Below are 14,355 nucleotides of genomic sequence, written 5' to 3'. Positions count from 1 at the left end.
AGTAATTAATTAGTATTAATTAATTAATTGAATCGAGGAGACACGGAATACTTTTTTGAATAACTTGTATTTAATTAAGTTATGTTTACTCATTGTTATTTGTATGTGCTCTGTAAAGCACTTTGGGCTTTGCATGAAAGGCGCTATATAAATAAAGTGTATTATTATTCTAAATGGTGAATTTATTAACATTTCAAACATTTTAAAGTGACATGTACTGAAATAATAATACAAGCAAATAATGACAAAAATGCAGTGTTATTCTTTCCCAAGCCATGTAGATCTTGGAAAAGTAGCTACATTAAAGAAGTCGAATTTAATTGCTTTTCGAACAAAATAGAGAACCAAAATTGTGAGTTTAAAATAAACAAACAAACATCGACCACATACATGTTACTAGTATGAATACATTCTCCACTGTGTTGCATTCACGGTCATTCTGGGACAACGAGCTCGCAGTTAAAATGGGAACATTTTGAGTACATACTGTCTACTCTATAGTATACAGTAATATATGGGATTTCATTGACTAAAATGCGGCAACTGAACTAAACCATCTGGTTTTCTGGGAAAGAGCTGTGGGAAAACCGGTCACCAGGGTGGGGCAAAGAAATGTTCTGTCTGTTTCTCTGCCTGCGTCCTCATGACTGTCCTCTGTGAGACTAGAGGAGAAATGCTGAATCAATAACTGGTTGCATGACTGACAGGAAAACCAGTGGAAAAGTAATATTAACTGGATATTATTTTACAGAGCCACACACACACACACACACACGCACGCACGCACGCGCACACACACACACACACACACACACACACACACACACACACACACACACACACACAGAGAGAGAGAGAGAGAGAGAGAGAGCTTTTACTCACACAGTGTTATGCTCTGCTTTGTCTGTGTATAGCTCTAGCGAGGATCGACAAAAGCCAATGCATTGATCGTGTGACAGATGGGCTTTTGTGTGAAATCTACGAGTCACCACCAACATGACCTCCAGCGTCACATGTAGAGTATTGCGTGCGGGTGGGAGTTGTCTGGTGAAACGCATTGTTGTGTTGGGGGATGAGCCGTCCGTGTTGCTGCTATTTGCTCCTGTGGCTAGCGAGTTTCTCTAGCCTATGAATGGTCCACAAAGCTACTATATGCGTGTTCTCTGTTGCATTGAAGACGGAAACTCCACAGGCACCATGCAGGCGTGTTTCTTATTTTAATAGCAACCCCAGTATCGTTGGATGAGAACACTGTGTACGGAATTAGAGCCACTTAGCAGGCCGTATCGCCATTGCTTTGTACGGCTGCTGGCTAGCTACCGTCTTCCTCAACTAGCAAAACTGTTCGTGAATCTGAGGTATGTTCTTCTGTTTTATGTGCTTTTCTGTGCTATGTGTTATAACGACTAGAAAGCATTCAGTGCATGTGCAAAATGTGTTTTTACGTCACACATTCGGTATGAATTAGGAGACGTTTTAAAGGTCTCTTGTTTCGTTTGACGCCATTTGCCTGCTGGCTAGCTCCTCTGGCTAGTTAGCAGGGTAGCTAATGTTATTGTTAGCAACTTGGCTACTTTGTGAGGCGTTAGTGTAAAAGGCAGTTTCCTCTCTGCACCAAATGGGCAAGCACTAACTCATGTGCAGTCATGTTTAAAGTGCCCTGTGTGGCCGCCTCCCACCGCATTGAAATGCCTCAGCTCATTGACACAAGTGTAACGTACAGCTGTCTACTAACGTTACAGTCCACAACATAAGGTCCCTGCAGCTTGAAGCTTTACTTTTTATAGCATTGACTTTTGCTCTCCAAGTCAGCTGCTAATCTCTAGGTAGAATGCTTTTAAATTTAACATGTTTCACTTTTCTGTGGTTTGGTCCATAGAGTTTTGCATTAAATGAGAATACCATATCCCTTAGTTTAAAATAGCTACATTTTCACTGCGAACAAAGTTGTAATGCGAGTGTAGAATGTTTTTTTCCTGGTCTATTTGTTATTTTATTTGCAGGGTTACCCAATATTTTTGACAGCCTGATTTAGTGCTGATGGAAAGCCTGTATATATTAAAAAAAACTACAGCTTTTAAAACCGTTAAGAATATTTTATAGCAAAGGAAGTGGAGGTGTATGTCAAATAATTAAGCGCTTTAAGCCCAGAATACTTCATGAGTAAATGATAAAGGTTATTGTTTTTCCTTACCCGTGAAAAGTAGTTCCTTTTTTTTTTTAACCATTTCAATTAATACGTGCAGATCTCTTACAATGTCTCCTCACTCTTTCTCCACAGCAACACGGAGCACCAAGATGAAGAAGAAAGCGCGGCAGCACCGGGTCGCGGTGCCGCAGAGGCCGTCGTCTCCCATCATGCCTTCCCCCAACAAGCAGATCCTGACGTACGCCCAGGCGCAGAGCATGGTGGAGTTCGATCTCGATGGCCGCCTCCATCGAATCAGCATATACGACCAGCTGGACGTGATCTCCGATGATGACCCCATGGTGCAGGAGATGATGGAGTGCACGAGCAATAAGGAGAATGCTGAGAAACCGCAGCAGGTCCTCCTGAGGTCTGTCCGGTTAAAAAACAACCAGGAGAAGAGAAACGCTGCGCTGGGCATCACCAGTCCTGGACATGGAGGTGGACATCAGCCTGCTGCCAATACTGGTCCAAAACTCAATGAGCCTAAATTTCGTACTGTGGAATATAATCTTCCAGCAGTTCCTAAGCGCTCATCCGCCTTTTATAAATACACAGAGAAGACAGAGGAAGAGCTGGACGAGGACACGGAGTACGACATGGACGAGGAGGATTATGCCTGGTTGGATTTGGTGAATGAGAAACGGAAAAGCGAAGGGGTCAGTCAGGTCTCTCACAACGTCTTTGAGTTTCTCGTCGATCGCTTTGAGAAAGAGTTGCACTTGGAGAGTTTGGACCAAGGCAGTGAAAAGCACGCTCCCATTGACGAGGACGCCGTCTGCTGCATCTGCATGGACGGAGAGTGTCACAACAGCAACGCTATCCTGTTTTGCGACATGTGCAACGTGGCCGTGCACCAGGAATGTTACGGTGTGCCGTATATTCCTGAGGGCCAGTGGCTTTGCAGACACTGCCTTCAGGTACCCACCCAGCCTTCAGACTGTATCCTCTGTCCTAATAAGGGGGGAGCACTGAAAAAGACAGTAGATGAGCGCTGGGGCCACGTGGTGTGCGCCCTCTGGGTCCCTGAGGTCGGCTTCACCAACACCACCTTCATCGAACCCATAGACGGCGTCAGCCACATTCCTCCCGCCCGCTGGAAGCTCACCTGCTACCTCTGCAAGGAGAAAGGTGTGGGGGCGTGCATCCAGTGCCACAAAGCCAACTGTTACACCGCCTTCCATGTCAGCTGCGCCCAAAGGGCTGGCCTCTTTATGAAGATGGAGCCGATCAAGGAGGTAACGGACACTGGGGAGCCCACGTTTTCCGTGAAGAAGACGGCATACTGTGGAGCGCACACACCAAACGGGTGTGTAAGGAGGCCTCTAACAATCTACAATGAGGCCAAACCCAAAAACGGACTATGTAAGAAAGTGGACAAAGGGAAAGGATCGTCTAAAGGAAAGAAGAAGAGTAAGAAGCCTGAAGCTGAGAGTGAAGCTGTGACTCCTGCTGCTGTGCCTACGTTTCCCGCTCACAGGTGTGCTTTAAAAGTTGTATTAAAAGTTGTATTAAAGGGGCCCTTTCATGCTTTTTGAGGGGTTCCCTTTCCTGTCATGTTATATTGTTTTTATAAGTTCCAGAAGGAGTTTTCCTCCCACATACTGCCCCCTGACTGAAACGCCTAAGTCGGTATATTTTGTTTACTTCCGTAACGCGTGACATCACTGTGTAACACTCACGCTCCTCGGACTGGGCTCTAATTACAGGCAGACTTTGTGTGTGAGAAACATATTGATCATTAAAGCATGTACACATGTCACAGAAGAGGCACAAAAACAGATATGAACCTGAAAATCAGCCCCTTTTTAATGATGGGTGTTATGTTGTGTTTTAGTGCTTTGATGCCAGGAGTGGTTATATATCTTTTGTTCTCAAGGACACTGATAAGACAGTCTGCTGTTGATATACAAACATTGGCTGTTGTGGGGTTTGAGCACGAGACAAATGTTTGCATTCGCAAATAGAAGCTTCAGTGATCTGCTGGCATGCATTTGCATTTGAGTCGAGTGTCAGTCAAATTCAGGTTAAAGCTTGTTTGTGGCTGTTCATACAAAAAACCGCAACCACGTGTAACAAGCCGCTGTATTATTCTTGACTTGCATAATCCTGCAAGAAGCCAAGAAGCCTTTTGAAGTGTGCCAGATGTTGGTATCTCTCCTTCTAATACCTATCGCCCTGGCTCCCCTAGGTTACAAACCATTCTCAACCAGGTGTCGGTTCAGAAGAAAAGAGCTTTTGTGGAGCTGGCCCTGAATTACTGGACACTAAAGAGGCAATCCAGGAACGGGCTCCCCCTCATCAGACGCCTCCAGACGAGCATGCAGTCTCAGAAGAATACGCAACCGGTTTGTTTATCTCTCAGTCAAACAGTTTCTCATTTAGCTTTTTATCTACCTGTAGTTTTTAGAAACTGGTCTGAATGTCTGTATTCTTATTATACTTCCCAGAAGCAGAACGAGGAGGAGAGCAGGGCGCTGAAGGAGCAGCTGAAGGAGTGGCATCGTCTCCGACACGACCTGGAGAGAGCGCGGCTGCTGCTGGAGCTGATCCGCAAGAGGGAGAAGATGAAGAGGGAGGAGGTATATAGACATTTATTTATTAGGATACATTCCTTGAGATGCACCATTCTCGAGGTGGGACTGGGACTTCACTCGTGTTCTGATTACATTCCGTACACTCAATGGAAAAAGCTTCTTCTCACGGTTTCCCTCTGTGCTGTTTTGTAGATTAAACTGCAGGAGAGCCTTCTCGAGATCCAGTTGTGTCCGTTCAGTATTTTGCTCAAAGGGCTATTGGACCAGCTCCAGACAAAAGACCAGGCCAAGATCTTCACACAGCCGGTCGACATCAGCCAGGTAAACACTTTTTTAAGTTCTCTTGCTGAGTTTGACCATACTATTTTATTGTGTTTTCCTTTTGGATGCCACACATGCACCCAAACAATTGAACCTAAGGAAGAATAGGAACGCTGCGGGGAAATGAACAGCTAAACAACTGTTTTCCTTGTAATTCTCAAGAGAGCATTTGAGTTTTTTGTCGTTCTCTTGATCTACTTATCGCTGATACTTTTATGTTGTTAATTGTGTGCAATTGTAGCATCGTGGCAGGGGGCTCCACCGAGGATTGTTTTACTTGTTGTCAATAGCAGCACTTTGTGTTGGCTAATCAGGCATGGGCGATAGAGATCTGTATTGTAAGCAGAAGAAGAAAGTCACTGCAGCTATGATTAACTTTTTAAGAGGTTTCCAATCCAGATGTGTGACGACAATGGCCAGCCAGAGCCTTCCTGTTTGATAAAGCTCTAAAGTGGACTTGCTGGTTCAGAGCTCAACACAATTGGGTTTTACCTGTTTCTCTAGATGACTACTTCAGAGATGTTTTAAAACAATTGCAAGCCACGCCAACAATTACTTAATTTCTGTGGAGTTTAATCTCCAAAAGCCCTGACACACCTCGTAAAAAAACAACCACCACTTATTAACCTTTCCCGTTCATTGCATTTGAACACACCACGCTCAGTCAACCGCTCTCGCCCCATGTCACAGGCTCGGATCATAGCAGTTATAAATCAGCCTCCTGCTCCTGGTGTCGACAGTGTTGAGCAATGTGACTTCCTGTTGTGTGGAATGTGTAACTCAAGAGTAAGGTCCACTGGCAGAAAGTGACGTGAGAAAAAGGGGGGTGTTTCCTGTCCCTGCATGCCCGGCTAGCTCAGTCGGTAGAGCATGAGACTCTTAATCTCAGGGTCGTGGGTTCGAGCCCCACGTTGGGCGCTGCTTTTGTCTCGAGAGGCCTTGTGAACCATGTGCAATACAACTATTTAAATATCTTTTAAACTGCTGCTACTTATGTGCCCTTTTATGCTGCTGTTGCCATGTGCCAAACTTATATATATATTTTTTCGTATTTATTTATTTTTATATTCCTGTATTTTACTTGCGTAGGGTGGACTAGCAAAGTAAGATTTCCATTGTACGGTGTAACTGTCTGTTTACTGTGCATATGACAATAAATATCTTGAATCTTGAATCTCTTAGGTTACTAGTTACTGAGCTTGAAAGAAAGACTTATCATCTGCATATAGACGTTTCAGTTTAAAGACTTTGTAATAATCTGGAATAATATTGGTTTTGCTTACAAGTATTTTATATGTTGTTGCTAAAGATAATGACCCAACAGAGTAACATGATTTACTACAGTCATGCTGACATGAATCACTTTAGATACTGACTGCAAATAAGGATATTCTTTCATATCAAAAGATCTAATGATTGTTTTCTAAATTCATTAAAGGGGCCTTATTATGCTCTTTGGGGTTTCTCTGACTTGACATCAATAATCTTTAATTCATTTTATGGTGTAGAAGATTTATATTTATGGAAAAATGCCTATCTTAGCCTCTAACACAGGGGTGTCAAACTCAATTTAATCGCGGGCCACATCAGCATTATGGCTGCACTCAAAGGGCCGGTTGTAACTTATATATAAATATAAAATAATGTATCATTTCACATTATTGCCTCTGCATTGGATTATTATCTGATAGGGTAGTAACTTCATGATTAACTACGTCTGAAATCAGAAGCCTAGGGCAAATAATTGCAATTCTCTTCAGTGAGAATGTCACAAAATGATTTAAAAAGAAAAGCTGAAAAAAAAATATATCAAAAAACAGAAATGACATTTAAAAAATAAGTAACAGTTAAAAAAAAATAGTCAAATTCTGAGAAAAAAAGTCTAATTTGAGGTGCATTCTGGGACATGTAGTTTATGGGCAACGTGCTTCTGTAAATTGTCATCTAACCGTATCATAAACATATTATATTCTTTGCAAGCTCTTGTGGGGCCGCATGAAATGAAGTCGCGGGCCGGATTTGGCCCCCGGGCCTTGAGTTTGACACCCCTGCTCTAACAGATATCAGATAAAAGCAAGAAGTCTTATTTGACTGACAATCAAATAATCCTTGACTAGCCTTTTTAGATGCTAAAATAATCCTATTTGATCAAGAACGGTTGGTAGATATGCATTAATACACACAATGATATTTGCTTTATTTGTTTTAAGTAAATGTTAAATAATTCCACTGTATCTGCTGTTTCCTGTAGGTGCCTGACTACCCCTCCCACATCAAGCACCCGATGGACTTCTCCACCATGAGGCAGCGCATCGACGCTCAGGCCTACAACAACTTTGAGCAGTTTGAGAACGACTTCAACCTCATTGTGGATAATTGCATGAAATACAACTCAAAGGACACTTATTTCTACCGGGCGGCCGTTCGCCTCCGAGACCAGGGCGGGTCCCTGCTGAGGAAGGCCCGGAGAGACGTGGAGATGATCGGCTTCGACTCGGAAAGTGGCATGCACTTACAGGAAGCTCCGGAAATCAAAGCAGAAAGATCCTTTTCCTGGGAGGACGGTAAGACAAATGTCACTTTGACGCACCATTCAAACATGTTGAAAATAATGTCATAATTCCCACACATTTCAGTAAACGCTGTTAAACGTCACTTGAAAGTTTAAAACATATAAGCACTGAAATAAGTCCCGAAATAAAATAGAATGCTAAATAAACCCTGTTCATTTACATTATGCACATTTCTTAGTCTCAAGCGATGTCTTTCGTGAATGACCTAATGGTACGTGAATTGAAATGTTGCAGACGCAAGGTATTGTGGGTCCGCATTATGTCCTTTCCTTTCATAAAGGATGGTCCAGTGTATTGTAGCTACTTTCCTATCATCCAAAGAACTCAAACAGCTCTTGTATTAACTGCCACTTATGTACTTCCAGGTTATACAGGTTAGGAATCTTCCTGTGCAAAATTGACAACCACATGTTTCAATCTCCTCCTGTTTTATTTCTATCCTTCAGTTGACCGCCTACTAGTACCAGCCAATCGGATGCATCTGTCTCCAGACAAACAGCTGCAGCAACTGTTGGAGAAGTTTGACCTGACCTGTGCCATGAAGTCCAGCCCCTCCCGCAGCAAGCGCTTAAAGCTGCTCAAGAAGACCATCAACGATGTGCGCAATGAAATGAGCCTGAAGAGGGTCCTGCCCTCCCACCACCATCATCACCACCATCACCACCACCACTCTTCCTCCTCCACAACCCCCTCCACATCAGCGTCATCAACCGCCTCAGAGTTGAGTAAACCTAAAGAGGAGACATCGAAGGCCAATGGGCACTTTCCAGATGATGAGGGTACGTATGGATTGGCTTTAGATTGGTCATTTTTCTGCTTCACGCCATGCTCTGTGATTTTTAAAGATATTCACTTGTCCTGAATAGCCTGAAGCCAATAAATTGTATCTTTTTGACGGGAATGGGTTATAAAAAACCTGGAGTTCATTGCCAGTGGAACAACTGCAGGTTTTTCTGCCCAACAAACACTACTTTTACCAGATAATTCACACAGTTTCAATATTTTTGAACTGGTTCAAAATGTTCAAACCTTATTTATTAACTCCAAAGTCCAAATCATAGAATCAACGTTGTCCACATCATCAAACAAGAATCATTAAGAAAAATGTCTAAACATGGCCATAATGCAATTTTTAGTATGCTGCACTGGCCTCTTAAGTGCACACTCACTGCACACTTGCTGAGTCACTTTACGTCTGGGGAAGATAGCTTTCTCATGAGGTAAAGGGGGAAAAAGGAAATAAATATTAATTTTCCTCATTTCTTCTTCATGTAAGTGCCTCAGTGTTATGCTAAATAACGCCTTGTTTTACTTTTATGATAGACCTAAACGCCATTAACAATGTGCAGTGTCAGCATTTCTGTAAGGACAAAGTGTGGCTGTTGCAGCACTTTACTGTAGGTAATAGCTTTTTACCATTGGTCATATCTTTTGCCTCTGTCATGACTCGACTTTTATTGTATTGTTTTGACTATTTATGCATTTAGATTTTTATCCCAAAAAGTATGCCAACAATTTCATTATGCTCCTCTGCAAAGCTAATCCTTTACCATGATAACATTTATTAAATTCCATAGTAATGAGGACAAAGGAGAAGGGAATTGTATGAATATAAATTAGAAAAAAACGGATACACTGCACCGAAAATACAAAGAAAAACAAATTGTAGTGCCTAATTAATAATAACTGTGACATTACAAATATGTATTGTACTTGAAGGGGACATATAATGCTCATTTTCAGGTTCATCTATGTATTTTGTGCCTCTACTGTGACATGTTTCCATGCTACAGGAAAGGGAGAACCCCAAAGATCATATTAGGGCCCCTTTATTAGTCACTTCATGTTTGATTACTGTTGTCCGTATAGTCAAAACTAAACCGCTTTCTCCCTCTCCCCAACAGGAGATAAGTCTCTTCCTCCGAAACTGGAGCCTTCGGACTCAATCCCCCACCACATCCAGTCAGACTCAGACCCGGGGCCCCCCACCCTCAAACCAATAGACTCCGCCCCGGATCGTGAAGAAAAGCCTCACAGCAAACGCCTCAAGTTCGACAGGGAACTCCCAGACCTGCTCTGTTCCGCCCCGCGCCTCAACGGACACTCCCACAGCCGACTCCACAGCTCGCTGCTGGACGGAGACGTGAGCGTTGTTGCCACGTCGACGGTCGCAGAGCCCACGGGCACGGTGAACCGCCGGACCGCCGTGCTCTTCCGCAAATCGAAGACCACCAGCCCACGCAAACTCCCGAGGAACGAGGAGGAGGAGAACGGCGACAGAAAAAGGGCCGAGCAGCAGCAGCAGCAGGAGGAAGAGGAGGAGGATGACATCGAAGAGCTGGGCTCCAAATCCTTCCTGTCGGTGGTCATACCCAGGCTGGAGACGCTGCTCCACAGCAAGAAGAGGAGGCGCAGCAGGGAGGAGGTGGAGGCGGGAGGCGACAAAGGAAAGTGCCCAATGAAACGCCTTGATACCGGTAGGAAGAGAGAGACTGAATAACACTTATTATGTTTAATGTATCAAAGTGCCTTATAGTCTGCAATTTCTTTGAGTCACCATATGTTAGAATTGAAATGACATTTCTTTAAGGCTCTTATTAAATTAGCAAAGCTGTATCTAGCAGAGCTTCGAGGCCCAAAATAAAAAATGTGGAATCCCAAAACGTACAAGTACAGCTAATAAAGCACATCAATACATCCGTTTCCTTGTACACTTTTGTATTGGGATGTGATTTTGTATTTATTCGGTTGTGCCTTGTCTCCTCTCAGGCTTAACTAACAGGTTTCTGGAGGAGGAGCAGGAGCTGGAGGAGTCGAGCCGAGCCGTGGAGCCACGGCGACGCTGCGCCTCCGAGTCCTCCATCTCCTCCTGTAGCAGCCTGCCAGGCAGCACCAGGTAACACATCAGTCTAGACTAAAATACGGCTAAAAGATACGATTCATTGAACGACATACTTTCTTGAAAATTGTAATCTTGGCTTTCAAATGTATCATGCATGTCTTTTCTGTGTTCCCAGCACTATTCTCAGTCTTCCTAAATGTGGGAAAGGGAAACCCGCCTTGGTCCGGAGAAACACTGTGGACGATAAGAGCGAGTTAATCGCATGTATCGAAACAGGGAACTTTGCAAAAGCTGCACGAATCGCTGCAGGTAAGAAGACTGCAGTCAATGCGTCAGATCTGTATGCGTGTGCGAGGGTAGCATTATGTTTACAGACTACCTGTTTAAGTCACCATTTCTGATAAGGATGATTAAGGAAATATGAATTGGTCTAAAAGTCATTTCAAATGTTACGGCCGGACAAGTTTGAAAGTAAAGAGTCCCTGAATCGGAGCTCGAATAATTCTTCATGTTTGGTAATTACTGTTTGCTCTCTCACTCTCTGCATATAAAGGAATGTAGTTATTAAGAAAACAACTGACAAGTGATATAATAAGCAAAGAAAATTGATGGAATTAGAAAAAGACTGAGTAAATATATTTAAAATGTGACAGAAAAAATGACCGTAGACTTTTGTGAATATATTAAAAAAAGATTTGGTATGGTAAACAGTTGTGTGTTTTCACAGATTTATGTAGGTTGTGTAAAACTTTAAAATGTCTTAAAGTGTCTCATGAACACCATCACAATGTTCCTGTTGAGCTTCAGCATTTACTTGTTATAATTGTCCCTAAAAGTTTAAACTTGATATAACTTGCAGACACCTGGTAAACAAACACAGGGTTGGAAATGAACAGGAGCTACTCACCAACTATTGGTGACTTTTGGCAGTGACCGGTGACGCTCTGCCTGCCATCATGGCACGTAACCAGTCAGCATCTGGACTCCCTTCCCCTCATCTAAAATTCATGTTTGGCTATTGAAACGCTCAAAGTGGCTGGTAAATTGTAATATCTGTCATTCACCCTGGCTTTTAAATGAAATAAAAACGTCATTTCCCACTTTGATTTTTCCCCCTTCACGGCTCTGAAAGTGTGTTCCTGTGTTTTAATGTGTGGTTCTCGCTCTTACAGAGGTTGGCAACAGCAATATCTGGATGCCCGCTAGTGCTGCAACAGTTGCACTGGAACCCCTGAAGCTAATCTGGGCCAAATGTAGCGGATACCCTTCCTACCCTGCCTTGGTGAGTGACTTTGCTTTGGAGAGAAAGTACGACAATCACTATTTTCTCCAACGTTTTTTGTCTCCTCTTCACATTATAACATAACTATGGCATCAAAGGAAGCAATAGTTTACTGCAGCTGTTCTTTAAAGGTGGACCTTCCCTATTCCTCCTCTAGATGCCACTGTTAGCCAGATTAATTTGACCTTAGCATGAAAGGACACATTATGAAACTAATGCCATGTTTGTGCAGAGGTTGAGGTTAGTTTATTTATAGAGCACATTCCAGATACCAAGGAAATTCCAAATGTCCAAATGTGAATAATAATGGGAAAACCAAATAAATTAAATTAAATTAATAAGAATAATTTCCTTTCATAAAAGACACAGAAAGTAGTTGAAATTGACATTGTATAAGTGCAAGGATAACACCTAGCTAGATGACTTCTGGAAAAGCAGCAGGAGAGAAAGCCCTGATTTGAATCAGGAAGTTTTTCAGGGAGACTTTTCCCCTTTGACGTCTGTAAATAGGAGTATATATTTTTTAACGCTAAATAAACTACCCAGCACGAACACTTTGAAGGCCCTTATTTAAAATCATTAGGCATTAAAAGTAGTAAAATGTGCTAAAAGCCGAATCCAGAGTTATTTTCCCTCTACATTCTTATGACTGAGCCAAGAGTGGGAGATCTGAGGCGGGGCTTAAGGAAAACTCAAGTGCGCATGAGCGAAGGGTTGAGCCCAAAAAAAACCTTTAAAAAGAAATATAGTACAATATTTCCTTCCAAAATGTAGTAGAATTGTGAAGCAGCATAAAATAGTACAGTATAGTATTTAACTTAATGTACTTAGTTACTTTCCAACACTGCGTTGTGTATATCCAGTGTGAATTCAACGATATGTCAGATGTATGTTTTCTATGCTATGAGTATGTGTGTAATGGCCTCCCCTCGCTCCTCCCCCTGCTGAGCGTAGATCATCGACCCCCACATGCCGCGCGTGGGCTGCCAGCACAACGGGGTGTCCATCCCCATGCCCCCCATGGACGTGCTCCGCATCGGAGAGCAGATGCAGTACAAAGCCGAAGAGAAACTCTACCTCGTCCTCTTCTTCGACAACAAGCGCAGCTGGTGAGTGCCGCCGTCACCGGGGATGATTTAAGCTCATGCTGCTCTCCGCCAGGGAAAAGCTGTCAACGTGTCCGCAGGCCCATCATTATTCTCTCGTGGCCGTGTCTCATTATTTGTCTAGAGACAACAAATGGCTCCGGGGAATAAAGTCACCTGGATTCCCCCGAATGTTTTTCAATCTTTAACAGACATGTCTTTTTATCTGCTACTGAGAATATTCCACATCTAAGAGGGAACAGTCTCTTAAAGCCAATGTTTACCTACGCTTGTTTTGTTTAATCAACAGTTCAAACTCCAAAAAAACCAAAACTGTATATCCTCACATTGGAAAAGCTGGAATCTGCAAGTGTTAGTTGCACTACTTAAACTGTTTTTGGTTGAATACAAAGAACTGAGGTTGCAGAATTTACTGTGATTTTAACCTCCATCTTTTTTATAGACGAGACTGTTATTCAAATAAATAACTGATTTCTATTAAATGAAAAATAATCTCAAAAATCTCAGCTAAATATTAAAAGGTCAGACGTTAATAAACTGTTATTGCAACATCAAAACTGGATCAACTTTTGGGCTGCAGTGGTTTTTTCGTCAACTTTTTTAATTATGCAAAATCTGTCAAAAATACAGTAACACAAAGGATGGTTGTTATTCTGTTTTGTCACCTCAAATGAAAGATGAACAACTTCAAACTCCATTCAACCCTTGGTGCTTTAATACCCATTCTGTCTTTCCCCCCTCAGGCAGTGGCTCCCTAGATCCAAGATGGTTCCTCTGGGCATGGACAAGACCATAGACAAAATCAAAATGATGGAGGGACGCACGTCCAGCATACGCAAGGCTGTCCAGATCGCCTACAGCCGCGCCATGAACCACCTGAGCATCGTGCAGGACGAGCCCGTCAGCGACCTCAGTGACGTGGACTGATGATACTGTCTCTCACACACACACACACACACACACACACACACACACACACACACACACACACACACACACACACACACACACACACACACACACACACACACACACACACACACACACACACACACACACACACACACACACACACACACACACACACACACACACACACACACACACACACACACACACACACACACACACACACACACACACACACACCATGTATACATCACTTCAGGGGACATTACATTGACTTACATGCATTTCCTGGAGACTTATCCTAACCTTAACCATAACCAACACATGCCTAACCCTAACCCTAAACTTAACCAAGTCGTCACCCTAAAATTAATGATTCCCCTCATGGGGACCTCCAATTTGCGGAGGCGAGTCCCCACATGTGGCTGTGTAAACAGATTTAGGTCCCCACAAGTATAGTAATGCTAGGCCACAAACACACACGTACCTCTCCTGTACCAAATGCCTCCTTTCCCTCTAATGTTTACTGGGCACCCGCTGCATCAGGCGGTGTCTCCTCCTCATCCATTCCTCCTCACACACACTCCCACCATGTGC

At 43.0% G+C, this 14,355-nt stretch overlaps 1 protein-coding gene and 1 non-coding gene across 4 annotated transcripts; both read left to right on the top strand.

Annotated features, from left to right (window-relative positions):
- The first annotated feature begins 868 nt into the window (after window positions 1-868).
- On the top strand, window positions 869-13,869 carry brd1a (bromodomain containing 1a). 3 transcript variants are annotated; one of them, XM_034112277.2, is made up of 13 exons: window positions 869-1,358; window positions 2,282-3,668; window positions 4,380-4,536; window positions 4,642-4,770; window positions 4,918-5,046; window positions 7,298-7,610; window positions 8,066-8,398; window positions 9,524-10,096; window positions 10,389-10,515; window positions 10,637-10,770; window positions 11,634-11,743; window positions 12,698-12,852; window positions 13,593-13,869. In XM_034112277.2, the coding sequence occupies exons 2-13, from the start codon at window positions 2,299-2,301 to the stop codon at window positions 13,774-13,776; spliced, it is 3,714 nt and encodes a 1,237-aa protein (XP_033968168.1). In that variant the 5' UTR covers window positions 869-1,358; window positions 2,282-2,298; the 3' UTR covers window positions 13,777-13,869. The 3 variants fall into 3 exon arrangements, with proteins under 3 accessions (XP_033968168.1, XP_033968167.1, XP_033968169.1); XM_034112276.2 differs by having other exon boundaries at window positions 4,639-4,770; XM_034112278.2 differs by lacking the exons at window positions 11,634-11,743; window positions 12,698-12,852; window positions 13,593-13,869 and adding an exon at window positions 11,321-11,498 and having other exon boundaries at window positions 4,639-4,770.
- Window positions 5,892-5,964, top strand: trnak-cuu (transfer RNA lysine (anticodon CUU)). Its single transcript has one exon. It is a non-coding gene; the product is annotated as a tRNA-Lys (tRNA).
- Window positions 13,870-14,355: the final 486 nt, after the last annotated feature.

This window comes from Pseudochaenichthys georgianus, chromosome 23 (assembly GCF_902827115.2).
Source record: "Pseudochaenichthys georgianus chromosome 23, fPseGeo1.2, whole genome shotgun sequence".
In the NCBI taxonomy this organism is placed as follows: Eukaryota; Metazoa; Chordata; class Actinopteri; order Perciformes; family Channichthyidae; genus Pseudochaenichthys; species Pseudochaenichthys georgianus.
The sequence above is the reverse complement of the archived record's forward strand: the minus strand, read 5'-3'. Positions and strand labels throughout refer to the sequence as shown.